General features: G+C 37.9%; 1 protein-coding gene across 8 annotated transcripts in view; it reads left to right on the top strand.

Annotated features, from left to right (window-relative positions):
• Positions 1-26246, top strand: part of MARK1 (microtubule affinity regulating kinase 1) — a 54947-nt gene extending 28701 nt beyond the window's left edge. For 2 of the 8 annotated variants that reach the window (XM_010706681.3, XM_010706689.3), the window contains 14 exons: positions 466-531; positions 1506-1576; positions 2542-2598; positions 6704-6940; positions 7028-7147; positions 10983-11082; positions 11529-11641; positions 12844-13018; positions 14100-14290; positions 15840-15940; positions 18332-18493; positions 19287-19541; positions 22230-22274; positions 24222-26246. In XM_010706681.3, coding sequence (XP_010704983.1) covers positions 466-531; positions 1506-1576; positions 2542-2598; positions 6704-6940; positions 7028-7147; positions 10983-11082; positions 11529-11641; positions 12844-13018; positions 14100-14290; positions 15840-15940; positions 18332-18493; positions 19287-19541; positions 22230-22274; positions 24222-24576 — 2048 coding nt within the window. In that variant the 3' untranslated portion in view covers positions 24577-26246. The remainder of the gene's footprint in view (positions 1-465; positions 532-1505; positions 1577-2541; positions 2599-6703; positions 6941-7027; positions 7148-10982; positions 11083-11528; positions 11642-12843; positions 13019-14099; positions 14291-15839; positions 15941-18331; positions 18494-19286; positions 19542-22229; positions 22275-24221) is intronic. The other 6 variants (XM_010706682.3, XM_010706683.3, XM_010706684.3 and 3 more) reach the window with 6 other exon arrangements.
• The last annotated feature ends 1563 nt before the right edge of the window (positions 26247-27809 follow it).

Here is a 27809-nt window from a genome sequence, read left to right as displayed (position 1 = left end):
CTGTGGTGGTGGTGTGTTTGTTTTAAATGTGTGATGGCTGTTGGTATCTGAGAGAAGTCTGTCAGACTTAACAGTTGTGGCAGCTATGCAGTTTTTAGTTGGTCAGCGTATCAGTTTTCTAACTGAGAACAATTTACTGGTGAAACTGGGAAGGTTTGTATGGTCTTACAGAAATCTGTCAAATTAAACACTAATTGTAGCATGAATCTGTTTGTATACTATGCATAAACTTCTGAGGAAACTGTGAATTAATGTGCTTTATTATCAACCCTGAAAATAATTTTGCTTTCTCCCCCACCCCCAAAAGAGTGCTAACCTAAAGGAGAGACAATTTCCTTGCAGTGTAATGTTCTCACTGGCAATAAATTATACTCACTTTCTGAATAAGGATTTGGTTGGGTTTTTTTGTTTGTTTGCATTGTGCTTTTGTTCCCCATTGCAATCTCTTATTCATTTTTCTTTCAGTGAAATTATTTGAAGTCATTGAAACTGAAAAGACATTGTATTTGGTAATGGAATATGCCAGCGGGGGTAAGTAAATTCTTAATTCTGCTTTAAGGATGAACTGAAATGCAGAAAGCCGTGCTGCTTGTGTGCCTCGGAACAACTTAAGGATTTTATGCTTAATGGGTTATTCCAGTCTACTCTTCAGAACCATCCTAGTAGACATCCCAGGTCATACTCTTTCTTGCTTGCATAATGCTCTGTAAAGTAACCTATTAGATTTGTGCTTAAGGGTAGTTACTGATCTAAGGTTTACTGCTGAAAACCTCGTGCCAATTCAGTGTGAAAACTTAACTCAGTATCTGCCATATTTAAGCAAGCATCAGTCCTCATTTTACCTTGAAAATGTGTGCTAAGCATTGAAGAGACAGGTCCAGGGATGTGAATAAGGAATAAGAAAAAGTGGGACTAGCAGATAATAAAGAGCATAATGGACAGTGAGTGCATGCATGCTTAACAACTGAATGAAACTGCTTGAACGTGGGAAGGGAACCCAGCACAAGGCTGGTGGCCAGTTAGGAAGGGCTGTTTGTCAGACAGTGCAAAGATCAAGGTCTGGACAGAATTTTAGGAACTTTATCTTAGAGAACAACTGGGAAGAAAGAAAAGCAAGTAGTGCATACACTCCTGAGCGAAGTGGCTAGAGATGCACAGAACAGATCTGACATAGAAGTCCTCTGATTCTCAGCATATTTTATATGCAACATAAGTTTTTTAAGATCACGAGTCATTTTATTCTGTCTCATAGTGTTTTTTAGATTTGTGTTGGATAACTGAGGAAGTCTTAGTACAAAGGTTTTTAATGTTTGTATTTGTTGACTGTTACATGTCTAGAAAAGAAAATGAATGCAAGCAATAAAGTATAATTTTTCCTGTCTGCTTCTATTTCTCTCTGCTCTGAAAAGGGGAGGGTTTGTTTTCAAGCGTTGCCTGATTGTGCTTTAGAGTCAAAAATATAACCATGGTGGATAGGACTGATGTTTTCTCATATTTGTGTTTAGGAGAAGTGTTTGACTACTTAGTTGCACATGGAAGAATGAAAGAAAAAGAAGCTCGTGCAAAATTCAGGCAGGTATGAAATTAACATTCAATCTTTCAATTCTATGTATGCTATTTTCAAATAGACTTGAGTATGTGCATACTTTTTTTTTTTTTTTTGCTTTAAAAAAAAGAAAGAAAATTCATTGTTGTGGTAATGTTTATTAAAGCTGGAGTGGAAAAAATTGCTGTAGAAGAAATATCTGCTTCCTACGTACCATCTCAAAATAGTAGTAGGCTGCTTTACATTCCTTTTAGTGGATGCTCCTAAGGGCCACATTTTTTATTGTGACTCGCTTGAGGTTTTCATCCTTTAATGAGTACTTTGGAGTTTAACAGACAGTCTATCTAGAGATGTTGATATTATTGCTTATCTCTTGCTGTATCTTGTCACATCGTTTTCTGCAAGGGACATTATGTAAAAGGATTTTGTATCTTATTTACAAACCTTTTCATCCTGATTTTTTCTTGTACTGTTTTTGTGAAAAGCTTTGATAGATTGATGAGCAAAATTTCGAGTTAAAGTGTATGCTTAACATGTAAAGAAACTTCTTTTAACTTTTTCTAACTTTATCTTTTTGTTATGCAAACAAAAAAGATGCATATGAAAATGTGTAATGAAGTATTCTGTTGATGATGAAATGTGCAGGTATGCTACTGGTATTTCAGATGATAAAATCTGAAATGGAACATTCAGCTACTGATTTTTCAAAAAAATTATTATTTCTCTTTATAGCTATTGTGCAATCAGTATTTAAAACAGATGCTTCTCTGCATCTGTTACCTGCAGGAGTATGTATTAAACTTTTTAATAAGAAAATGAGTTTTGGTATTTGAGATTTTATGAAGCGTACATGAATATTTTTCTAAAAGGACAGCTTTATGTATTAACTTTTTTGTTTTGCTGAATCATATCAGGAGCTAAAATTACTAAATAATATGTGAAAATTTATATTGAATTTAAGCTAAAATATTTCTCTGATTGTCTTGGTGTTTCAGATTGTATCTGCAGTGCAGTACTGTCATCAGAAATGCATAGTTCATCGTGATCTTAAGGTAAACTGTTATTCATTCTTCGTTGTAATGATTGACAGTGTAGACTTAATTTCATTATATAAATTTGTCCTTGCTGTAGACTCTGAACAGGTGAATGTGGGAACTACTATCTCTTCGTGTTTTATTCTCGATTTTCTGAAGCACAGAAACAATGTAGCTTGCTTGTTGGAACAGGGGTAAGACGAGAACAGAATGTGTGCTACTTTCATCTCAGTTTTGGCTCTGAGAGAAAGATGTGCTCTCTGAAGAATTATACCTGCTGGCATACAGATATCTACAGAGTGAAGCTGCGAAAGTTCAGTGACAGCAATCAACACCACTTAATTAACTACTTTCAGTTAAGAAGTATATATATTGCAGGATATATAAAACATTCACTTCTTAGTGATTCATTTAAAAAAAAAGTAAGATTTTTAATCCATATGAATTTCTGGTTTGTACTTTAATTCAGGCCAAAAAATACATTGAAGATAAACATAAATTACTCCAATTTCCTTTCATTTTTTTTTAAATGCTTTGTGGTGCTTTTTTTCCTGGTACACAAATACCAGGCCTTGTTAAAGAATTCTGCAGTTGCATGCACAACCTAAGCCTTTAGTCTAAAGTTGTCTTCATGCCAAGTTTAGATATCATAGGATTTGGACACAGGATCTTCACCCATTTAAAAGCTGGCTTGTATTCTTGCTTTACAAAGAAAACACTGCTGTAGGTTCTTTTTTGCTCATGTATCTAAATACCTGTGAAAAGATTAATTTGGATATTTCCAACAGAATGCCTTCAACCTCTTTGTTACAAATCTATTCCCTAATAAATGTTGATATGCCAGCTCCTGGCATATGTATGGTACCGTACAATCCATCCTTTACAGCTGAGTCCTTCTTTCCCAGGATTGTTGTCATTGGATGCTGGAGGTGCTACTGCGTGGCCAGTGCTCTTAAGTCAGAATGGAAGGAAAAAAACGATCTTACAAAATCTTGATTTAAAAATAAATACAATAAATTCTTTTCCTTCTTATGTGGTGGTTTGGCACTTCTAATGTTTTGTCAAGCACCCTGGAGTAGCTTGCTCCTGACACTGTTAAGGGCTTTCTAGAAGGCTGGATCTACAGTGCCTGCTGGCTCAACTGAAGAGCTCCCTTCGTTGATCCCCTTTTAAGTACATGAGGCTGAGAGTGGGAGAGAAGAGATGGCTGTCTGTCTCCTTACCCTTACCTGGAACTTGCTTGATCTGCACAGCTACGTAATTGACTCTTGCTGTATTTATTTAGCATCCTGCATCTTACTCTTTCTCCTAGAGCCCTTTGCAGCCTCTACCCTTAATTCCCTTCTTAGCTGCTTAGCATGCATACGCTTCTTTGGCCCTGAAGCGTGACCAGAAAAGGGCAATGAGACTGATGGAAGGTCTGAAGCATAAGTCTTATGGGGGATGGCTGGTGGAACTGGGATTGTTCATTCTGAGAAAAGGAGAGACCTTATTGCTCTATACAACTGTCTGAAAGGAGATAGTGGCAAGATGGGGTCAACTTCTTTTGGGTAACAGCAGTAGAACAAGAGGTAGTGGCTTTAAGTTGTGCCAAGGGGAGGTTCGGGTTGGATATTAGGAAAAAATTCTTAGAGTGGTAAGGCACTGGCACAGGCTGCCCAGCGAGGTGGTAGAGTCACCATGCCTGGAGGTGTTCAAGAAACATGTGGATGTGGTACTGAGGGATGTGGTTAATGAACATGGGTTGACAGCTGGACATGATGATCTTAGGGATCTTTTCCAACCTTAATGACTTTTTGATTCTTCGTGTAACTCAGAGGACTATGGAAAATTGCTCTGTGGCATTTGCATGGTATCCCTTTTAACACCTGTCATAAGTCTCTGCTGCTGTTCTTTTTCCTTGTTTCAAGATAGACAGAAAGGCTCCAAAATCACGTGTTAGTTTACTTTTCTCTCTACATTTTATCTTATATAAAGTTATGCTAGGTTCATTTGAAATGTTCAGCATTAAGTGTGATTGAAAACCAGTCAGCTTAGCCAATGGAAAATGCATAACCTAGAGTGAAAAGGACTAAATGTATGGTTTTGAGGAAGTGTTCTCACTTCCTCTCTCCTTTCCAAACATTGTCTGTCATCTCTGCAGCTCCACACAAAGAATTTTAAGTGAGAAAAAGGAGGAAGAGGCAATTTGTAAAGTTGTCTGTGTTCACATCTGCTTCTGTTGTTTTTTTCCAAGTTACGGGCATGGCTGACCAATTTACTTCATTTGCACCTTATTAAAACAGAGGTCTAGTATCACAACGGAGATTTGATGAGCTTTTTTATTTTTGTAAGAGAAATAAGGTAAGCGATGATATATAGGTTACTTCTGACTCAGATAGGAAGAGGCATGTAAGGTACAAGTGTGTCTAGTCCTTTCTGGAAAAAGAGGGAGAGTGTGAGGCCTATTGCTACTTAAACTGTCTCCCATTGATTTGCTTCTGTGAAACTAAAAAGCTTGAGTAGAAAGAGTTATAACTGAATCCAGCTTTGTGCTCGCAATATGATGCACAAGTCTTATCATACCTTTCCAAGTGACTGCTAATGCTTTTTGGTCTGAATATCTAGCCAAAAAGAGCATAGTCTTGTTATTTGGCATATTAAAAGTGTGTGTGTGTGGAGGGGGGGGAAGAGGAGGAGAAAGAGAATAGGTGGGCTGTTGTTTTTTAGTGGTTTTGTCTGAATAAGAAACCTAAAAGTGCAGGGTCTTAGGGTAGCTGCGTACTGCTGAACTAGGAGGACTATTGTAATCGCTGAGCAGCTGCACTGACAGTAATGTTTTCACCACAAGGAAAATGAAGTCTTTGTGCAGTAATGTAGAAGGCTGTCAAATCTGGAAAATATTTCAGAGTGTGTCTGCAGGCACATCAGCTGGAACCAGCTGAGATTGCAGGTCATGAATTGGGAAAATAAAATATTTTCCAGGAAAGTAAGTTAGTGAAAATGGGCTATATTTTGTTCTTGACAAAGGCTAAATTCTGTCTGCCAGCTATTGGTTTGATATATTGGTAGACTCCTTTCCTAGTCATTGAATGAGATGAAATTATTAAAAATAAAACCAACAAGGGCGGGGAGAGAACACATGTTTACTGCTGTTAGCAAAGTAAACAAGTTCAGTGATCCTAAGCCAAGAGATGTGTGGTGCTGGTTTTTCTGATTGTTTGTTTCCTTCTCCAAGTGGAAGGAAAGAACAGTTATTAGTCTGTTTTGAAGAGGACTCAACTGAGCACAGCATCTGATGAGAGAATTCAGTGTTAGCTATAAAGCTGACATTTGGCAGTTAAGAGAATGCTGCACTTTGGCTAATGGCTGACCTGTTAAAGAAGAGATTCCTGCACTACTTAGTTTCTGGGAAATAGTGCTGGTGATGTGTCCATCAGGAGCCTGGACACAGATGAGTAAACACTGTGGTTCTCCTGCACACAATGCATAGCACCTTGTTTTAGGAGATGCACTTCATTCTTTTCCAGTAGCATATGAAAATTTCTCTAAGCATATTCTTTTTATCTTCTTCCCTGCCTATGATATTAAGGTATAAAATACTGTCACTGATTCTTCGGGTTCCTGAATACTTGCATCTGCACATTTGTAATGCATTCTATTCACACAGTCATTGTTTAATGCCCACTAACATTGAGATGCATAATATGTCCATTTTTCATACAGAGTGTAATAATTGAGTGTTAATGTTATTACTGCTAAAGCAAAACACTAGCAATAAGGTGGGAAGAATTTTTTGGTGCAGGTTGCTAAGGTAGGACACATGGCTTTTCAAGTCATGAGTGCCTACTAACAGCTCCCCACCAAATGGAAGATGATGTTTGGGATTCAGTATATGCTCCATGGTGTCAGAAAACCATCAAAACCTGAAACTGCTGTTTTGAGAAGTCCATGTGCTTCAATCTGACACTTAACAGTTCTATTTTCCTAGCTAAATAAATTCAATTTTCAATCTTAATAATACATTAAGAGGGATTAGTTCCTTTCTTAATGCAAGAAAGATGCAGAAGATAAAACAATTTTTCATTTGTCTGTGATATATTGGTCTTATACATGGCTTGTCCTTCTTTTATTTTTCTCTTAGGCAGAAAACCTTCTACTTGATTCAGATATGAACATTAAAATTGCAGACTTTGGGTTTAGTAATGAATTTACAGTTGGTAATAAACTGGACACATTTTGTGGAAGCCCACCTTATGCTGCTCCTGAACTTTTCCAAGGAAAGAAATACGATGGTCCTGAAGTAGATGTGTGGAGTCTTGGAGTGATATTGTACACACTAGTAAGCGGATCATTGCCATTTGATGGTCAGAATTTAAAGGTAGGCTTATAATATGAAATCTAGGCTTTTCTTCTTTAAGTTTTCTGTGTCATTTGTAGGTTCATCTTTTAAAAATTTATTTTAAAGGAATTGAGGGAGCGAGTACTGAGGGGGAAGTATCGTATTCCGTTCTATATGTCCACAGACTGTGAAAATCTTCTTAAGAAGCTACTAGTACTGAACCCAATAAAACGAGGCAGCTTGGAAGTAAGTAATTATACCTTTTTCCTTTAAAAATAAATAAATAAATGATAACTATTATCCCAGCTGGGCTTGCTTACCCTGGAGAAGAGAAGGCTATGGAGTTACCTCATTGCAGCTTTCCGGTACCTAGGGAGCCTACAGGCAGGAGGGGAGTCAACTCTTTACAAAGGTAGATAATGGCAGAACAAGGGGAAAGGGTTTTAAGTTGAAGGAAGGAAGATTTATGTTGGATATTCGACAAGTTCTTTACCAAGAGAGTGGTATGGTGCTGGCACAGGCTGCCCAGAGAGGCTGTGGATGCTCCGTCCCTGGAGGTGTTCAAGTCCAGGTTGGATGGGGCCCTGGACAGCCTGTGGTCTAGTGTGAGACATGGAGGTTGGTAGCCCTGCCTGCAGCAGGGCGGTTGAAGGTTGATGATCCTTGAGGTCTCTTCCAACCCAAGCTATTTTATGGTTCTACGATTAATTTAGATTAAGAATGAGCAAAATATAGTAATTGCTTAAGCCTTCTTTTAATTTTCATGATAAGTATCTCCTGTTTTAGGGGGACCAAAAGTACTGAAAACAAATAAACAACCCACCCCACTCCCCAAAACAAAACCCTAGGAAGCATCCCAGAAACAAAGCAGCTTGAGTAGAATATGTTAGTGAATTGCAACTAACTGAAGACTGTCATCTAAGAACATTTCAGAGTGCAAAGTGCTCCCATTTGTTTGGATCAGATAATAGATTCAAAACATTGGGAAAGCTGGACAAGATCATAAATATCTTCATCTTTGAGGAATTCTTCAGGGGAAAAAAAAAAAAAGAACAGCAAGCAATACCATAAGTATTTTTGAAAGTAACACCTGCTTACCGTAGTTATGAAAGTAGAACAGAAGATAAATACATTCTTTGAAAATAGTATTTGCATGAGTTAATTGCCAGTGACCTTTGCTTTATCTTTCTGTGCATAGTTGTGCAGCAGCGGATAGAATTCCAGAGATGAAATCCCATTTAAGCAGCTTTATATTTGTGTTGGTGTGACTTCTGCCCCCTGGTACGGGTGCTACCTGTGCAAGGAAGCATGCATTTGCTGAGCTGTGTCTGCATGCAGCTTCTTTCAAGCTGATACTGTTTTGTGACTTAATATGAATAGTTTTAACTTGAATATAATCTGCACAGAAGAAAATAGTGAGTGATGACTTCTATTTGGATGTTCATTAATTGTGTTGTATCCATTCTCATCTGGAAGACATAGTGATAAGAGCTTAACCACCACAAGACATTGGAAGATTGCTCCTCTTTCCTCACAATGTCATGTTTCAGTTTTAGGAAATACGTTCTCATTTTATCTTACTTTTCTCTGGATTTTCAGCAGTTGCAGTTTCTCTTCAGATGTACTTTCATTTTCATTCAAATATTGTGGCATTTTCCAGTTCTTTTAAAATTCCCTTTTGTCCTTGGAGAGAGGTGTTGCATAGCAGCCTCACAGGGAGCTGCACAGTAGTCAGGTTGTATGGAAGTAAATATTACATGGGACAGGGATGATTTGAGTCAGTACTAAAACAGTGATGGTATGGGCAGTAGTCAGTACACTAACAAAGGGGGAGAGGCAGTACAAACTTACTTTAAATGGGTGTTCCTAAAATTACATTTGGAGTTTGTATTTAGTAGTTGGTCTGGAAATAAATAGCTGTTAAATTTGTGTGAGCACTTCTAAAAATGTGTAACTAGAATTAGAAGTACATATTTAGTAGAAGCTTTTGAAAGGCAGAAGGATAATGTTATCCTGGGGGAGAGGGTTTTTCCTTGTGCTGTCTTGCAACTACAACCCTGGCCATACATGCATTCATGATTCCCATGCATGATTTTCCCAGGCCATCCAGTAGGGTTGGATATTGGGGAAGTTCTTTACTACTCACTGGTGAATTTGCAGCAGAGCTGAGGCTGACTCAGTATCAGCACTGCGTATGTTAGCTTTACCACTCTTACTCTGGTAAGAATCAAGTAAACTTTTATTCACATGGTGTGTGTAGATGACTTCTTGGTTGCAACAGAGAGGAAACACTTCAGAAGCAAGAGAACATTTTTGTAAAACTATAAACCTTCCAGGAAGAGATGGAGAAAGAATGCAGTATTAGAAGATATGTGGAACTCTGTCAGGTTTTCCAGAAATCCACCACTCCACCACCATCCTTAAGTTCTTTGCAAAGCAAAACTGAAATTCCCATGAAGGAGATCTGTGTTTACAAGCTACTGCACATCATTTTGAGAAAAAACAGACCTTGAGTCAGGCAAGATTAGTATTATATAGCCTTGAAATTCAATGGAAACTTCAGTAATATTTATTTGGTTGAAATACAGCTTGCATTGATGATAATCAGATCTTTAAATACCCTGACCAAGGCTGCTGTTCTGTAATCAGCTGACTTTCACAGATGTAATATTGATCCTTGAATAAGACTGTGTCATTTCAGAATGCTTATAAGAACCTGTTTTAAGAGTCACACAGTAACTGAGACTGTCTGATCCTCTGTTTAGTAAGATATTTAATTAGCAATGTATTATAATGATAACTTAAAAAATGTAGATACTGTACAATACTCCTTTGAGCGTCGATCATGTTATTACAAGGTTAGAAATAAATAGCCAGGATCTATCACTAAGTAAGCTCATGATTTGTGCCAGAAATGCAGTATAACAATGTGTTGACAATTCTTCCCCCAACCCCAGCCACCCACAAAAGCCAAAAAATCAATTATGTGGCAGATCTTTGAATAAGTCTTTAAGTCTTACTGTCAGCAAATTGTTAATAGGTTCCAGTATGAAGTTTTGTATTGCACTTGTAAGGATAGAGCTATTTGTGTCTTTAATTTGGCAGCAGCACTGCATAGAAAGAATTTGGTTATATCAATGGAAAATTGAGTCTTTTGCTCTATGCTAGAGATAACTTAATTTGATGTTTGCAAGGCGTATTTGGAGTCTGTGGGAAACTAGACTTATTGGCACTTGTTTCACGATTCTGTCAATCTAGCAAGCAATATTAGTATTGTCCCTAGAAGAGGCATGTGTGCCTCAAGCTGTAGGAGGAAAATTGGTTTTAGCTGTTTTATAAAAAGATGATGAATATGTCCTTAAGGAGAAATTGCAGTGATGGTTAGGCATTCCAACTGATCAATGCTGCAGGCATACAAGGGGTCCAAGCCACAGCAGAAGGAAATTATTTTCAAAGAATGCAGGAGAAGTTTTTAAAGTTAATGCTTGTGTGGCACGGACAGAGTTAAGAGGCATTTTCCCCTCCAGCTGAACTGTGGCGTCTTTAGTTCCATTGCAGTGGGAAGATGCATAAGATGAAAATGACAGTTTGGGTAGGGGTCTTGAATTATTCTGGGAAGTATAGACATGCTTCTGTATTATTCTTTAGTTTCCTGCTTTGTTATTATTTGAAGGAGTTATTTATTGTGGTACAATCTGTTTTGTAGTAGCTTCCAGGAACTGTAACTAAGATTAGGGCCTGTGTATCAATCCTTCAGCCCAAAAAAGATGAAGAGACTGATGGAAGTGAAAAGTACAAAATGAAAGATTTGTGTTCGTTGGAAGTGCATCCCAGTAGTTTTTCTGATGGTTCAGCTGGTTTTTTGTATTGTAGATGGTAAATAAACAGCATGGGGAATTAATTAATGAGGAAAAAAAAGAATGTGAAAGATAACAGGAGATATGGTAAGAAGATATGAGTTGGGGAAAAGTAGGAGAGAGAGGGCAACATTCTGGTTGTCTTGGATTTCAAGTTGTTTTATTATTCAAATCAGCTGGCACAGATTTAATCAAGTACTGTAAACATTCACTTCTTTTCCTAGCAAATTATGAAGGATCGATGGATGAATGTTGGCCATGAAGAGGAAGAATTGAAGCCATATACCGAGCCTGAACCAGACTTTAATGACACCAAGAGAATAGGTAAGGCTTCTAGAAAAATGCTGTGTATTACATTCATAGGCAATACTATCTTGTAAGTCAAACGAAACTCTTTAACGGCGTTTAAGATACTTATCATACAAGTAAAATGTTTTCTTATTTAAATGAGAAATTTCATTACAATGCTTTCCTCATAAGTACTGCTGTGACAGAGTTGACATGAGTCTACACGCACAGGAAAGAACAAATCAGATTACAGAATTCAAAAGGCAAAAGGAAAGGGACTTTGTTATGCTAGTAGTGTTTTCTTTATCAGCTGTGGTCAGAGAATGCACTGTGTTGGCACTGTAGCAGTCATAGCTTCTATTTGCTAATGTTGAATTTGTTGAATTACACTCAGTGTTGCAAGTTTTCAAGATGATAAAAAAAAACAACAGTGAAAGCAAGGAGATACAATCTTTCTGATTTCTCTTTCTCTTTATTTCTAGACATTATGGTAACAATGGGTTTTTCAAGAGAAGAAATCCACGAATCTTTAGTAAACCAAAAGTACGATGAAGTCATGGCTACTTACTTGCTTCTAGGTAGAAAACCACCTGAAGTAAGTGATACCTAATTTACATGTTTTATATTGTCTTTTAGGTCTGGTTGATTTGAATATTCTGATCATCAGTGTTTTATGAAAATTCAATTCATAAATCAAAATAGTAATTTGGAATTGGTAACTTCAGGAGTGTGTTTCCCATTCTTTTCATATATTCTTGGGTATCTTGTTAGTTCCCACGTGAGGAAACAGACTAAGTATAGTGTCTTGATGTTTATTCAAATATATATTGAACTAAGCTGTTAATCTGAAGTGGAATGACTTTAGATGCCAAGTCTTATTTCTGTCATGTGATATGTCTTTGCAGTTTAAATCTGAGCTATATAAGAATTTGAGTAAATGAATTGTTTTTCTAAACTGTGACATCCTTTATTTCTCAGAAACATACTCATCCTTTCTGACTCATATGCTGTTATTATACATTTTATTCTATAATCATTTCATCACAGCCATTAATAAGTCTCTGGTAGGAAGTATTTTGGCTGTTTTAGAACTCATTGGATCTGTTGATCTTCTGGGATGCAGGAATTTTCTAGAAAAAGAGCTGTGAACAGAGGCTTTCTTTTTAGAAGGACTTCTTTTTTCCTGGTGCTTCTTTGGCCTTCCTTCATTTCTAATACAATGTAGCTCTTTATGAGTGTGCTTTCCCACAAAATTTCTGAACCAAAATTTCCTTGTGATGGCTGAGCATGGAGGGAATCTACCTAAAACAATTTTGACTCAAGCTGCTTAAAAGAGATTTCTTCTTCCACTGTTCTTAACAACTTATGCTGATAAGGTACCACGAAACTAGTAGCAGAGTTCCATACCTTATAAAGACACTTCAAATCTTACAAAGAGTCCTTGAATCGGTAATACTTGCCCTTCTGTTTTAATGTTATAAGTTTTCTTTAAGATTAAAAAAAAAATTAAAAAAATGCAAGAGAAGAAATTCTTTGGTTTATGTTTAACACAGCTTTCGCTTCTGTCAAGATTATTCTAATTTCATTTTAAGCATTCCATAACTCTTCAGCTTTAAATACGAGTTTCTAAAACGTACAAAATCAGGTGATGAAAAACCTTCTTGAAAATTGAACTGTGAACGTAATTTTAAATATAAAGGATAGTGCCTTTTTTTGGAACTCTTCACTTTTTTATGCCATAAAAGAACCAGAAATGTTGAACTCTGTTCATGCTTTGCAAAACTGTTTTTCCTGTAGTTTGAAGGAGGCGACTCCCTATCCAGCAGCAACTTGGGTCAAAGATCTCGTCCTAGCAGCGACCTCAACAACAGCTCTGTGCAGTCTCCTGCTCACTTGAAGGTCCAACGGAGTATATCTACCAATCAGAAACAACGGCGGTTCAGCGATCATGGTGGGGATGACATTCCAACAAGTAAAGTAACATACACAACTTAAGTCTGAATGTGCAGTGTTTTGTGAACCTGGCCGGTCCACCACTCTGTGCATTTGTTGTGTATCTCGTCATGCTCCGCTGTGGTGCTTCTTTCTGTATGAACGTTTCTATGGTAAATCTGGGTCAATGTGAGTTAAACATTTAATTTTTGTCTTGCTACTTGGTTGACTGACTAAGAGCTTGAGGATGTTTCCTGTTTAGGAAGTAGAGGCAAAATATTGATCTGAATAAACTTAAACATGCAAACCATTACATTTAGCAGTGCATTTGGAGTTAGGACCAAATTGGAAGTTTTTCTCAGAGCTAACAATTTTGCCAAGTGTTCAGGAAACATTTTCAGGTGCAACTAGTTGCATCAAAAATGAATGTACATGTAAAGTATTGAATGAAAGCTTTCTTCCTCAAAAAGAACTATCAAATTACTAGAATCATTTAAAAATTGTTTTGCCCTTCTCTCTGTCTAATTTACATTGTTCTAATTTTTTTTTTTTGTAATACTATTCTCCCCCTGTGTTAGTGTGGCATTAAAAAAAAAAAGTCATCAATATTGTGAAACATCATTAGCTGATGTGACTTTACTTCAAGGCAGCATAAAATCCTGTTGATTAAGGATTTGCCCCAAAGCTCTTTTACAATTCTTTCCCATTCCAGCGATTATTATTTTTCAAGTATAAATGTGCTTTTAAAGAATAGCCTTAGCACTTTTGAGGGAAAAATACTTTTCAAACTAGATTCAGGAAAATATGTGCATCGAAAAGTACAAGAAGTCAAAATTCAAAATTCACTGGTTCAAATGAGAATTATACTATTTCTACTTCCTGTCTATACCTGAATCTCAATGTGCAGTTCTCAACTGCACATTGTTAATAAAGGGAGTATGTATAAAAAGAACTTAGACTGTCAAAGCTCAGTTTAATACTTTGATAGGAGTGCTGAGTTTGCAGTTGTAGTTCTTCAGAAAGTCCAAATGTAATCCCCATGAGTCAAGAAAGAAAAAAAAAAAAACGTTTTGACCAAGAGATTAATTTTAGGTATTGCTAATAATGTTTTTATTTGACAGTTGGTCCATCAATTCCTCCTACTGTGTCATACACAAAAAGGGCTCAGGCAAACAGTGTGGAAAGTGAACAGAAAGAAGACTGGGACAAAGATGTGTCACGCAAACTTAGCAGCACAACAGTGGGATCCAAAGGAGAGATGGCTGCAAGTCCACTTGTGGGTCCAGAAAGAAAGAAACCAACAGTTCCCAGTGTGAGTGTGTGTGCTTTTGGTTTGTTAAATTTATTTTTCTCTTAACATTATTATAGACATAAGAGTTTCTAAACATGCTACTGATACCTTTTCTGTTTGCCAGAGGAATGTGTCAGAAATAGGCTGCAATGAATGTCTTTTAAAATAAATCTCTCCCTTCCCTCCTTAACTTTATTTTCTAACACTAATGTAGTAAGTAGTAAGCATGAGAATATCTGCAGTTGGGCAAACTGAAGGTTTGTCAAGGCAAGTATTGGACACTTAAGGAAAGAATGTGGGATCAGAGCCAATACAGAGTGCTCTGTCCTTAGTTTTTAATGCTTTCCCTGGTTTCTAATGCTTGTGTTATCTACAACGAAGTCAAAGGTCTTCCTGAATCAGAGAATTCATCTGAATGTTATTTTGTAATATCCCTCATGAACTATGTCTCCATCTGTTTCTCTGTCTGTTTATCTTTCTGAAGCTGCTCTATTTTTGACTTGAGAAATGGGATGAGGTAAGGGGGAATAACCCGTTTGTTCCCTTGTGTGTACTTGCTGATATCTCAGAATATCCCAAGTTGGAAGGGACCCATAAGGATCACTGAGTCCAACCACTGGCACCCAAAATCCAAACCTTATGTCCTTCTTACACTATGGCATATTTACCATCTTTTCAGTCATATTAGTCTAACTTCTAAGAGTTTAATTTCAAAAATATTTACTGTTGTTGTTAATCTTCCTTACAAAATTGGTTTGAAACAGTTTATTCACTAGTTTTTGCAGGGAGATACTAAAGCAGAAAAGCTGTAAATGAGGAAAAAATAAACACAATAGATCTTGCAGAGCTGAGCTTAGTGTATATGAAATCGAGCAAACTTTCATTATACACTTTTGTGCTTGGTTGGAGAAGGATAAGAATGCTTGTAGGTATTTAACGAAATGTGTTTGAACTAAAATTAGTAACAGAAAGAGATAAGGTCCCATCATTGCTACAGGACACTTCTGCCACATGTTATTGTAAATTCTCACAGTCAAATTATTCTCTGTTCTGCATCATAATCTCAGGTTTGACTGACAAAGATCAACAGTATTTTCATTATTTTGTTTAAAACCCTTTCGATAAGGGAGGCAGCAAGCGTGAAAGCCAGAGCCCACGTTAGCAACTTAATCTGTGCAGGGAAGCCTTTAAGCCAGCCAGATGTATGTGTTCTTGGGAAGGTTCCAGTTAGCTCTTTCAGCTCTTGATCCCAGAGTCAAGTAATTCAGCAGTGCATTATATAGAAATTGGGTAGTAATGTTTAGTAAAGCAAGTAACAGCAAAATTGATTTTCTCTATGCTTTTTCTTAATGAACTTTGAATGGTACAATAAAGAGATGGTGAATGAAGTATTGGGTGGAGATAAGAGTAACTAGTGATGTAACTGATTTGTGTTAGTACATTAAGTTCATTTAAAGGCATTTGGAATGGTGAAAATTCTGTTTCGATTTCCAGGCTTGCTTTTTGTACAACATAAACATAGTAGAAAATAAGACTGAAATTAAATGAAATCCTTTAATTTTTCTTCTAGAACAACGTATTTTCTGGAAGTGGAATGACAAGAAGGAACACTTATGTTTGTGAACGTTCTTCAGATCGCTATTCTGCAATACAGAATGGGAAGGACAACAGGTATTCCCTCTTGTGTGTTAATTTGGGTACGCAGACTGGAGGCATAGAAGTGGGTTATGCAACAATCAATACAGTTATGAAGCATGGTGTGAGAAGTAAAGTTTTACTGTGTGTTTTTATCTTCTCATCTAATGCAGCTTCAATATTTGTGATGAAATACAAAGTTGTAGATCTGCCTTTCCCTCTTCTTCTGGATCATCGTTCAAATCCCTTCATAATTACTCAAATATTTAAAAATTCAGACTTGTTAGTGCTTTTTGATGTCTCTGTTTGGTCCAAGTAATATTCTGATAGTGTTTATAACCAATTTATATCTGTATGCAGGGTGCTGATTACAATTATTCAGTGTGCTTTGTCAAATACTAACATATTTAATGCTTCAACAATGACTTGTTAAAAAACATGGGTTTTGTTTATCTTTGATATTATGGCATTATTTTCCTCTTGTATCTGGCTGAAAAATAAAAAATATAGAGCTGTTGATCTGCATTAAGATGACAATCTGTGAAACATGAGGAAGTTAACACCACTTGCTGTTATTTAAATTGCTTAAAGAAGGGATTGCTTAAAAAGCCGTAAAGCTAATTAATTGTTTTCTAATTACTAGATGGAATTTTCCAGAAGGCCTTTCTAAATTTTTGTGTACAAATTAACAAATGTTTAAACAACAGTTTAAACATCTTTAAAAAAGAAAAATACCTTGTTTAAATGTAGAGTTAAAATCTGTATTTGGATATATCCTAATCTCACAAATATTAATTTTTGCTTTAATAGATGTAATTCCAACACCACCTTAATGAGAAGTGACTATTTGAAGTTCTTCATTTTATAGTTCATTTTTAATTATTTCTGTAGGATTGAAAAATGGCCAAGTCTTGATTCCTCTTCTTTTCATGAATGCAATAACTGTGCTCAGTTCTTCGTGAAGAACGAAGAAGAATGTTGCAGATCAGTTTGTGTTTGGTGTAGCTGAACATCTCGTACCATCATCGCATTAGTCCGATTCTGAGATCTTTACTTTGCTACAGATATTATTTCACTTTGGGACTGCTGTTGCTATTACATAATTAATGTAGTTTTGCTTATACTTATGGAGGCAAAGCTGTATTTTGGCCTTAGTTATCTGAGATTGTTTTTAAAAATTCATGACATAATATTACTTCTACTACCATGCCTTCTTTGCTGCTTAGTTGAAGCAGAAATAAAAAGTACGGGTGGAAGGAGCTGTATCAGTCTAGCATTGGCTTGAGAGAGAGCTGATGCAGAAGGCAAATACTTTGCTTGAAGCAGAGCAGCCTGTTCTGTTCTTCATAGAAAGCTGTTGTGGTGCTGCTCTGTGAGGAGGAGCCTTCCCGTGCCTGAGGGACACTGCAGCCATAGGGCAAGAAGTTGCCTTCTTACTTGGGATCATGACCAGGCGTTTAAATCCCTTCTGCATCTCCTGAGTGAACTTTTATAGCTTTCTATGTTTTATTTCTCTTTCAGTACTTACTTAGAGGTAGATTTGGGGGGTTTTGGTTGTCATGAGTTTGGTCTGTAGGAATTTCATCTATTGGGAAACACCCAACATGGCAGCTCCAGGTTCCGATCACCAAGTTGCAGTGCTGTCGTTGTCAGAAGTGTTTTATGGTGTGTTGGCATTCTTTAGGGTATCAAAGATGTTTTTCAGAGACAAGTACAATCTTGTGTTGCTTGATAAGTGTAGTAGCTGCACAATAAGATGCAAGCAGTTCCTTGTGTGCATAGCTCTTTGAGGTGTCACCACAATAGAAATTAAAGCCAGAGAACTACGGACATGAGACCAGCTATTTTTTGCTGTCTTTAATTGTTCCACATAGCTGTAACACCTCTGTTTAATGGTGGAAGAATCAAGGGGAATTTTTCCTCTGCCAAGGATATTTTAAACACTTGCAGAAAATTCAAATTTGACAACTTTTTGGCAGTTAAGTGATGAAGAATGGGAATAATTCGGGATTGCTTTCAGGCTGAGCACTCTGAATTGACCTCTTCTGTAAGTTGGGGCTTTCTCTTGAAGCTGACTTGCCCTTAATGCACTACACAGAATTCTGAAGGAGAGGTACAGCTTGGAGTGAGCGTGTTTTAAAGGGCTAAGTAACAATGTGGCAGCAGTTAAAAAAAATGTTCTTAGTTTTAGATGTTTGAGTTCTAACTGAAGAGTATTCACTGTTAATGACTTATCCTCAATTACTTATCCTTTACTTCAGCAGCAGGAGGCAGCCTCATCACTCTGTTTTCTGATTATTTAAACAGTGCTTGCTACATTCCAAAAGAAAACATGACTTACTGTATTCCATATTGCAGGATTTTACACTGACTGTTCTTTTTCCTTTTCATTTCTCTGTCCCTCCTGCCTTGCTGCCATGACAAAAGCCTAACAGAAATGTCTGCAAGTAGCACATCTTCTGCAGGCTCTGCAGTAGCTTCTGCTGTGTCAACACGGCCTCGACATCAGAAGTCTATGTCTGCCTCTGGTCATCCTATAAAAGTCACACTGCCAACCATCAGAGATGGCACTGAAGGTTACCGACCAAGGTAATAAATTGCTTATTATTTCTTTAATGCTTTAGAAATGATGTTCTTCAGTTCGTGTACTTGGATATGTTTGTATTCAATTTTAAACTGTCATGTTACATTCTGTTCTGAAGCAGTAGCTCACTCAAGTAATATGGGTGTTTAGAGGTGACTTACAGACTGATATTGTTCATGATGCCTTTGTGTAAAGTTAAAGAAGTTCCTTGACTGCCTCCCTCTGGAAGCTTCTGGAAAACTGCTAGGTCTAAATGTAACTAATTTAGACAGGGCCATACAACACAGGCTGCCGTAAGTCCACGTGAAATACTGAAATGTTTTGGAAATTACTAAGCTTCTTTCTGTCTGAAGGTACCGTAAGGTAGCTGTTCCCACTATTAATTGCCTAAATAACTTTATACATTTGTGACATCTGGCTATTTCAGAAATATTTAAACTCTTGGAATACTTATATGTTGAAGGTTTTGATTAATGCTTTTTTTTTCAGGAAGAGGGCTGGGAAAAACTTTCATATCTCACTAAGGCTTTTCTCTCTCTCCTTTGTCCTATTATCTGTGTATGTTTTTGTTTTTGTTTTTTTTAACTGCTCTTAATACCTGAGATAGTTGGTTCTGCACTGAAAATCTCTCTTGATTTATTTCCAAGCATGAATCACTGAAACTCAATCAGTAGCAGATTCGAGTTTTTAAAAGAAAGAAAAATTGAGTGGAGATTTTTCCTATCGTTGAGAAATGGTTGTCATGTAGGAGGGTTTTTAGCACAGTCTTTCTCTTTATTTATGCTTCTGTTTTCCCAGCAGTGCAACTCAAAGAGTGCCTGCTGCTTCCCCGTCTGCTCATAGTATTAGCACTACCACTCCAGACCGAACCCGCTTTCCTCGGGGGAGTTCAAGTCGAAGCACTTTCCATGGTGAGCAGCTAAGGGAGCGGCGTAATGCCACTTACAATGGACCACCTGCCTCACCATCACATGAAACCGGTGCTTTTGCACATGCTAGAAGAGGGACATCAACTGGTATAATAAGCAAGATAACTTCCAAGTTTGTTCGCAGGTTAGTACCTCAATTTCTAAGAAAAGTGCCCAGCCTATAACTAGGGCTATAATTGCAAAGTCATTGAGAATTTCCAGTTCAACAGCCTGCAATGTATGTAAATTCAGTTAGAATGCCGTTTTATGTGTTCCTTTCAGGACCTACCTTGTTTTACTTCTGTGTATACACTAACGTTCCTGTTTGACCAGCTATTCTCCTGTTCCTTTATTATGAAAGAGCAAGAGAATGCTGCTCAGTTTTCTTGTTCATGCTTTATAGCTGAAAGATAAAGGTGCTACTTCTAAGTTAAAATGAAATGAGCTTAAACGGTGGCTTAAATGAGTCATTATTTATTATTAACAATACTTCATGATTAAGTACCAAGTCTGGGTGTAGTTTGCTGCAAGGACTGTATTCACAATTGTATTACTGTGCCTAGATGGAATAGTGCTTACAGATTATTTCAGGGAATTCTACTTCTGTGAATACATGAGAAGGTTAGAAGAGGGGAGAGGTCACAATGTCTGGAAATAGTAATATTTCAGTGTTATGCAGCCTCTCATGCCATGCTGTTACGGTCTAATAAGAAGCCTTCAAAACTAAGTTCAGGATTCTGAAAGAAGAGAATGGACACGTGCAGCAGTTTCCTGGAACTGCATTCACCCCTGTGGTGATGCTAACAGCAATATTGCTGTGAGGAAAGGTGCTGGGAAAGATTTTCAAATACTGCATTTTCATGTGACTGTTTACACAGCAGTCACAATAACTTTGTCAAAAGGAGACTTTCCAGTTTTCCTCTGTTTAACAGGCATTTACCCGCTTAGTCTATTTATGAATGTGTTCTTACTACACTACTGTCAATTTCACAGTAGAATTACCTTTTGGAAACTATTGTTTTCTTCGCAGATTCATACTGTTATGAACTGAATTCCACAGTTTGTATGTAGAAGGAGGATAAATTCAGAGCTAGTTTAAGCTAGTAGTTGCACGTTCAGAAGTACAAGATAATGAATTATTGAAGGTGGTATTACAAAGGAAGAGTGAAAGCCTGGAATATGAAGGTTTCTTGTAAAAGTGCTTCACCTGGTCTGCAGAAAGTGTGTCAGTGTGTGATGACCAGGGAGGGAAGGAAAAAAAAAATAATACGTGAATCATTTTCCTGTTTCAGAAACCTGAAAATGAAAGATCCCCCATTATTGGTATGTCCAGCACTCACATAGTTGGAGGAGAGAGGCTGCTCTCTTTTTCAGTTACAGTAAAGTTACTCAACTGTGTTAGCAGTATAGATTTGCAAATAGAAAGAAAGGTATTTTCTGCTAAGTAACTGATCAATTTCTTGAGCACAGGCTGGCTTTTGTTGTAGCTCAGGGTTTTGTTACGAGGAATAGTACCTGGAATTGCCTCATTTTAAAGAGAGAGATGGAACGTTTAATATGTTATGTTAAGCTACAATAATACTGTTGTAAAACACATGGTTAGAATTAACATATTATAATCTGTGTTGGCTTTCGAAACAAACCTTTTTCTATAGTACTTTTAGTATAATTTACTATTGTTTTATGCTGTGAAAAATGAAAATGAAAAATACATTTGCTTGTAGTGAAGACCTCAAAGTACTTTGTTTTTAAATTTTGGGTTTGAGACTTATAATGGCTGGGATTACATAGTTAGGTTTGTTTTTTCCAGTTCTTTCAGTTGGCATCATGTAAGTTGCATGCCTTTAACTTCTGTTCTGTTGAGGAAATAATGATTTAAAGCATACTTCGATCAGAAGGTATCACAAAAGATGTATTTTTTTTTAACTTTTGGCAAATGTCTTTTTTGGTAAGTATATAAAATAAATGCGTAATGAGATTGTTTTATGTGTAGGATATCAAATTATTTTCTATCAGAGTTTTATAACAAATGATACTTCTCTGATAGTGGTTCCTAAAGTATTTGTTTCGAAGATATTACTTGAATTAGTTAATTAAAATTGTGTCCTTTAAATGTTTGCACTGCAGCAGTATAAACTAGGTGGCTCATATGGTCTGTGAATGTATGTGCCAGCTGCTTCAGACTACAGAATATCTCCTTAATGAAGTTCAATTATAATTTAACAAGGTGGAGAAAAAAAAAACAAACAACAGCAGTTAACTTCCAGCTCACCAATAGCCTTACTGAAGGCAGTGTAACAGCTGACATGCTTAAAGTTGAGCGGATGTTGAAGGAACCTTTCTGAACTGGGCTCCAAACACGTAGCCAAGCAGATTCCTAGGCGTGCCTTGTCCTTAATGACATGAGTCCTCTAAGGGTGGGCATGCACCAAAGTGCTGTCAGCACAGGAAGGCCTGGCCTATAGGGGTACCAAGCTGAGCTCCCCAGCCCACCTCAACTGACAGCTGCTGTTCCGTGCTTGCTGGAATTACATGTGGAATCTGCTCTGTCTGCACTAGGCTGGGAACAACATGTTCATTTTAACATAAGGTTTAAAAAATAAAAATAAAAAAATTAATAATTGCATCTCAGAGCTGAAAGAAGGGAAGGTATCATAAATGGAAATAAAAATCACAGATGTGAAGAAATACTATTAAACAATACTAGACTTGATGTTATTACGCTGATTTTTTTTCTCGTCAGTAGCTATTTAACATTGTACTAGATGTAGGTTTTTCTTAACTTTTATTTTTCACCTGTATCATTGAATCTCAACCTTAACTTTGTTTTGAGGGATCCAAGTGAAGGCGAAGCCAGTGGCAGAACTGACACCTCAAGGTGAGGAGCCACTATTAATACTTCGCTCCTAGGTCTTCTGCATCATGGTTTAAGTGATTTCTTAAAGACTTGAAATCAGGATGTAAAATAGAATAGTGCTTTAGTAATCTGCGTTTTAAAAAATGTTGTGGATTTGGGGGGGAGGGGGACTATGGTGAGGTCCTTTACACATCATTCTTGCTTTTTTGCAAAGTACTTATATAAACCTCTATTCCTTTGAATAATTACGTCCTGATAGGAGTAAACCAGTCATTTAGACATCTAAAATCATGCTTTGGCTTCTAAATATGTGTTTACTTTTGGTTTCAGTGGAAAATGGAACATACTTTGTGTGTTTGTGTATATAGACTGTACACTAAATTTTTACAGTAGTTTGCATACTGTGTTAATTACTGAAGCTACTGTTTGCCAGAAGTAAACACCCTACTGTGCCTGCTAAATGAATGCCACTTTGCACAGAGAGAAAAAATAAGTGACATTCAGACAAAAAGGGTGGTGATTGCTAAGTGCTGACTTTGTATGGCACCTGCCATGCTCAAATTTGTAGATGGTGTATTAGTAGTAAAGCATTCCTTCATATGCTCATTTTCCAGCATATCTGCTCTTTTGCCATCTTTCAGCATTTAATTCTGCATTTTCGGTGTGCTTAGCGTAGTGCGTAACTTTTTTTATGCTGTCTGAAGGACAGGCTTTGCAGTTTGCATTCTAAGCTGGTCAAGTACAGAAAGTTTTTAGTTTTCAAAAAGACTCAGTAGACCCTTATACTTAAAAAAAAAAATTAAAAAAATCAATTTCCTAGCTGGATACAATGTTTAGTACACAGCACATTTTACCTTCATTAAAGTCTGTCACAGCTAGAATTCGACATGGTGAAGGAAAAGACATTAAACATTCAAATGAAATTAAGTGTGAAGTTGCTTTCAGCTCTTGCTTTCATTCTCCAGCTTCCTCTACTTTTTGTCATCCTACATTGTCTTTTTTGGGCTAAAAGTTGTTTCAGATGTTAGCCCTGTCATGCTCTATCCTGTAGTATTGATGTGGTTCTTGGGAGATCACAGTTAAAATGTTAAATTTAACTGTTTGTTTTGGCTTCTCTCTGAGTAGCAATAAATTATAGACTATTAAAGTAAGAAAAACACCTTTCCCCCATCACTTTCAACCGGTGATGGATGGAGGAGGCATCAGGTATCGTTCAGACCTGGGACAAGAACAGAAATTGTTGGCTGTGGAAATAATGAGTGCTGTTTCTCAGTGTTGGCTGACCGTTTTAGTAATCTACAAACAAGACGTGCTTGTAATGAAGCACAAAATTCTGCTTCATCAGTTGAAATAGAGCATATCATTATAAGGTCTCTGCACAGAGAGAGGTCAAAAATAGACAAATGGGAGGGAAAAAAAAGGGGGGACGGGGAAGAGAAAAGGTAGAGAGGTAGAGGGGGAATTAACTGAAGACTTGTGAATTGCAGGATGGGGTTACTTCTCTGCTGCTTTTACGGTATGGTTTATGCTTCAGGATTGTGTCCCTCAACTTCAGTTTTGTTGGTGTATGGCTTGCTGCAGATCATGAAATCAGCAGAACTTCAGTCATGCTTTTACATAGCTCCCACCTCCTTTGGAGCAGTATAGAGTTAACATGTGTCTGCAGTTACCATTACGTGTGTTGTCATCAGAAGGTTTTAGAACAGGGGTTTCCAAACTGGGTTTGCTTGTGTGCCATCACTGGCAGCTGCACCAGCTCTGGTAGCAGCTCCCAGTGCAGTGCCATACTGCACATGAATGCACAAGTGTTCAAACAGTAACCATTTAACGCTTCAGGTTAGCTTGCACATGACTAACAGTAGCGTGTCAGCCGCAGTTTAGAAACCCTTGTTCGAAAACTGTGTTTCTCTTCTCTCTCTTGGTTGTGCTTCTTTCGCTTCTGACCGTTCTGTATGCCGCTTCTTCCAGGAGCGTTTCTGGAGAGCCGAAAGACAGAGAGAAGGAGGATAGCAAAGATTCGAAGCCACGTTCCTTGCGGTTCACGTGGAGTATGAAGACCACTAGTTCTATGGACCCAAACGATATGATGAGAGAGATTCGGAAGGTGTTAGACGCTAATAACTGTGATTATGAACAAAAAGAGAGGTTTTTGCTCTTCTGTGTTCACGGTGACGCACGACAAGATAGCCTTGTTCAGTGGGAGATGGAGGTCTGCAAACTGCCGCGATTGTCGCTCAATGGAGTTCGTTTCAAGAGAATATCTGGAACTTCTATTGCGTTTAAGAACATTGCATCCAAGATAGCGAACGAGCTTAAGCTGTAAAGAGAAATTAAATTTTTTGGGATCAGGGAAGATTCGTACACGATCTACACTTTGAATGTACTGGTTACGCCTAACGTGATTGGCCTGTGAAACTCCCATGTAGAAATTGCCCTTATTGCAATAAGGTTATACATAGTTATTCAGAATTGTAAAGTTAAATCCAGTATGACCTATATTAAATAACTAGCTAAAGAAGTTACGTTCACATGTACAGGTAAGTATATAGAGCATTCTGTTCATTTTATGTTCATAGGGTTGTATAATAAAAAGATGACTGCTTAAATTCAGATCTTGTATAGTTGTCTAGATTTCTGCACAGAAATGTATGTTTGATGCTTTGAGTTGGAGAAGTTCTTCCCTATCATTTACATTTTTGGTGGTTTTTATAAGTCTTACCTCTATCATGCGTTTTTTAAAAAAAAGAAAGAAACAAAAAACTTGTGTCCTGAGTCAAATGCACAAATGTAGTTTTCACAACTGTAGCATGACCATTTTTATTTAAGGGTTGTTCATGATTTGAACCCAGAGTCGATGGATAAATTGGCTTTAGTTCCACACAAGACTGTTCCTGCTTATCTTTGGTCTTATTCTTGTTGTTGGACAGTGTTGAGTTGAAAGATACGAACTTGTTTACAGTGTTGGCACTTACAGTTTAAAACCTTTGTTTTGCCTTGGGCTGGCTCAGAGCTATGGGGGAACAGAAACCAGGCATGATGTTTTGTCTGCAAACAATAGTGCTTGCTCCCGTGGCCCATTAACAAATGTAGCACCAAAATGGAGAACCATAATTATTTCATTTGAGTATCATGGTATAAAATATAACTCATTTGCTGCCTACTATAAATTCCATTTTATGGAAATACATTGGGACTGTTTAATAGCACAAGATGATCTGAAGTGTTGACCAATTGTATAAGTTAATAATACCACCTCAGGAATTAGCTTGGCTTTTGGAATACGTGCCCCCAAAGAGTACATGCAATTCCACGTACTATTTTACAGCTAAACATACATTGTTTATAACGGTAAATTGTTGATTTATGCTTTGTGGTTGTACAGTTTGTTCCCATGTAACCTGTTTGTGTTTAATATTTTACCAGATTTCTTGTATTTATTCCACATCATTATGCCTGTAATGTGCAGCTTTGTAATTAGGCTTTTGCCTACAGAAAAGAAAAAAAAAAAGCAAACCACATTTTTTTTCCCTTCATAATGATTATAAAGTATGTAAAACCACTAGTACTGGTACATTTTAATACTTGTTATTTTGTACTGAATTAACCATAGAGGTTGGTTGTGCAATGTTATTTAATGTCGTAATTACTGTAATATCAACATATGGGCCCCATCCGCACACTCTTGTGAAGAATAGAAAGTTCATTAAGAAATTGTCACTTTAAAAAATAAAAATTAAAAAAAAAAGACTAGTGGTAAACTCTGTAACCCTAAGTTAGAAGGCTGTAAGTGTAGTAAATGTGCCATTCAAGAATGGCTTCTTGACGAAGATGGACTTGACATGCTGTACTGTGATGTAGCTTTCCTCTGTAACAGTTATGTTCTGAAATGGACGTGTATTGTTGCCTTAGCAAAAGGGTGGTGTCTGGAAAGAAAGAACTGTAGCCCCTTTTTTTTTATCTGATGTTCATTGAAACAAAATCTGATGCAAGTCATCTTGATTCACTGGTGCACTCTATTAAAACTTACTTGAACAGTTCCATACTAAAACAGTTGTCGTTGGCCCTTTATACAAGTGCAATAATTTCTGCAGGTAGCAACACAGTCTAGAGGTCTCTGATGGCAGGTGTGCATTGTGTGTGGGTGTTCTAGTGTGAAGCCTTCGTGTTCTACGTGCCGTGAATTCAGCATTGGTGTTGCATCTGTTCTCTGGTCCTGTGGGCTTACTGGCACAGTACTTCTTGGAAATGGGTGGCCAAGAGCTTTCCAAAAGTTACTCAAAAATCTCGGGAAGGGATGGATTGTGTGTCTGCTCAGCGTGCCCATAAGTATCCATGAAGGTTCATTTATCCTCAAAAATGCACCGCTGGAAAAGAACCATGAAATGAATCCAACGTCACATCTGAACTCTGTGCTGAAACAAAACTCCTTGAAAGGTTCAGTGGAAAAAATGTAGGTCATGCTCTGGGACAGTAGATTAAGTACTTACGATGGCTTCCTGCTTTACATGCTGTGTTTTCACAGGGCTGGCTTTGGCCCAGATTGTTACAGTTTCATGTAACAGGAGCTGTGTTCCTGCTCCATGGTACACAGATAATGTTTCAAGAGGACAGAGTTTGTAACTGTTAGTTCAGCTCTCCGCAGTGCCCCGAAATGCCCATTTAGTTTTTCAGAAGGGAGAGCAGACGGTTTGTAAATGACGCTATTGCCTGTAACTGCCAGCAGGGTGAAATGGGGCTGGTTCCCAAATCCCGTTGAATGTGACCTTTTTTGTGCCCTGTTGGAAGAGAACGGCTGAGCTGTGAGCCAAGCTGTGCTTCCTGCAGCAAATCCGTGAAAAATGCCTCTGCGCAGGCACGATCTCAGTGCCAAAGCTGAAGCCGTGCTGCACCCGAACACGTCCTTTAGTTTTCAGACTTGTTACTGGCAGAGATAAGATGGCAGTGGGCACAAAATAGACTTTTTCAGAACTGCTGGCTTTATTGGCGAAAATCACGCAGCTTTATCATGGGAGTCAGTAGGATGCTGCATATGGAATCCTTGGCGTGGCTTTAGCTTGCGGAGTCTGAGGGACAGTTATGTGCCATGTCACGTTCTGCGGTTGTAGGAGAGGAGGGGGATGTCCCAGCCCCTCAGACGGCTCAGCTCATTGGGTTGGGCATGGCATCTACCGCTGCCCTCGGAGCCTGACCCTGTAAGTGAGGGAACGGCATAGAGCTGTGTCGGGAAGGGCCGGGGAGGGTTAGGGAGCGGTTCTGCCCCAGAGGGCGGTGGGCACGGAACAGGCTGTCCAGGGCAGTGGGCACAGCTCTGAGCTGCCGGAGTTGAGGGGGTGTTTGGACAGTGCTCTCAGACGTAGGGTTTGGATTTGGGGTGGCTCTGCCTGAAGCCTGGGGTTGGACTCGATGGTCCCCGTGGGCGCGTCCCAGCTAGGAATATATGTGATCGTGCGATGTTTCCCACAGTGACGGACCTGAACTTCAGGCGCCCGTCTCCTACCTTTTTGGGGACTAGCCAAGCTAAGGACGCAGGCGGGGAGCCGCGGGCTGAAGGCTCTG

Source organism: Meleagris gallopavo, chromosome 2 (genome assembly GCF_000146605.3).
Source record: "Meleagris gallopavo isolate NT-WF06-2002-E0010 breed Aviagen turkey brand Nicholas breeding stock chromosome 2, Turkey_5.1, whole genome shotgun sequence".
NCBI classification, from domain to species: Eukaryota; Metazoa; Chordata; class Aves; order Galliformes; family Phasianidae; genus Meleagris; species Meleagris gallopavo.
This window is presented reverse-complemented; position numbering and strand designations above follow the sequence as displayed.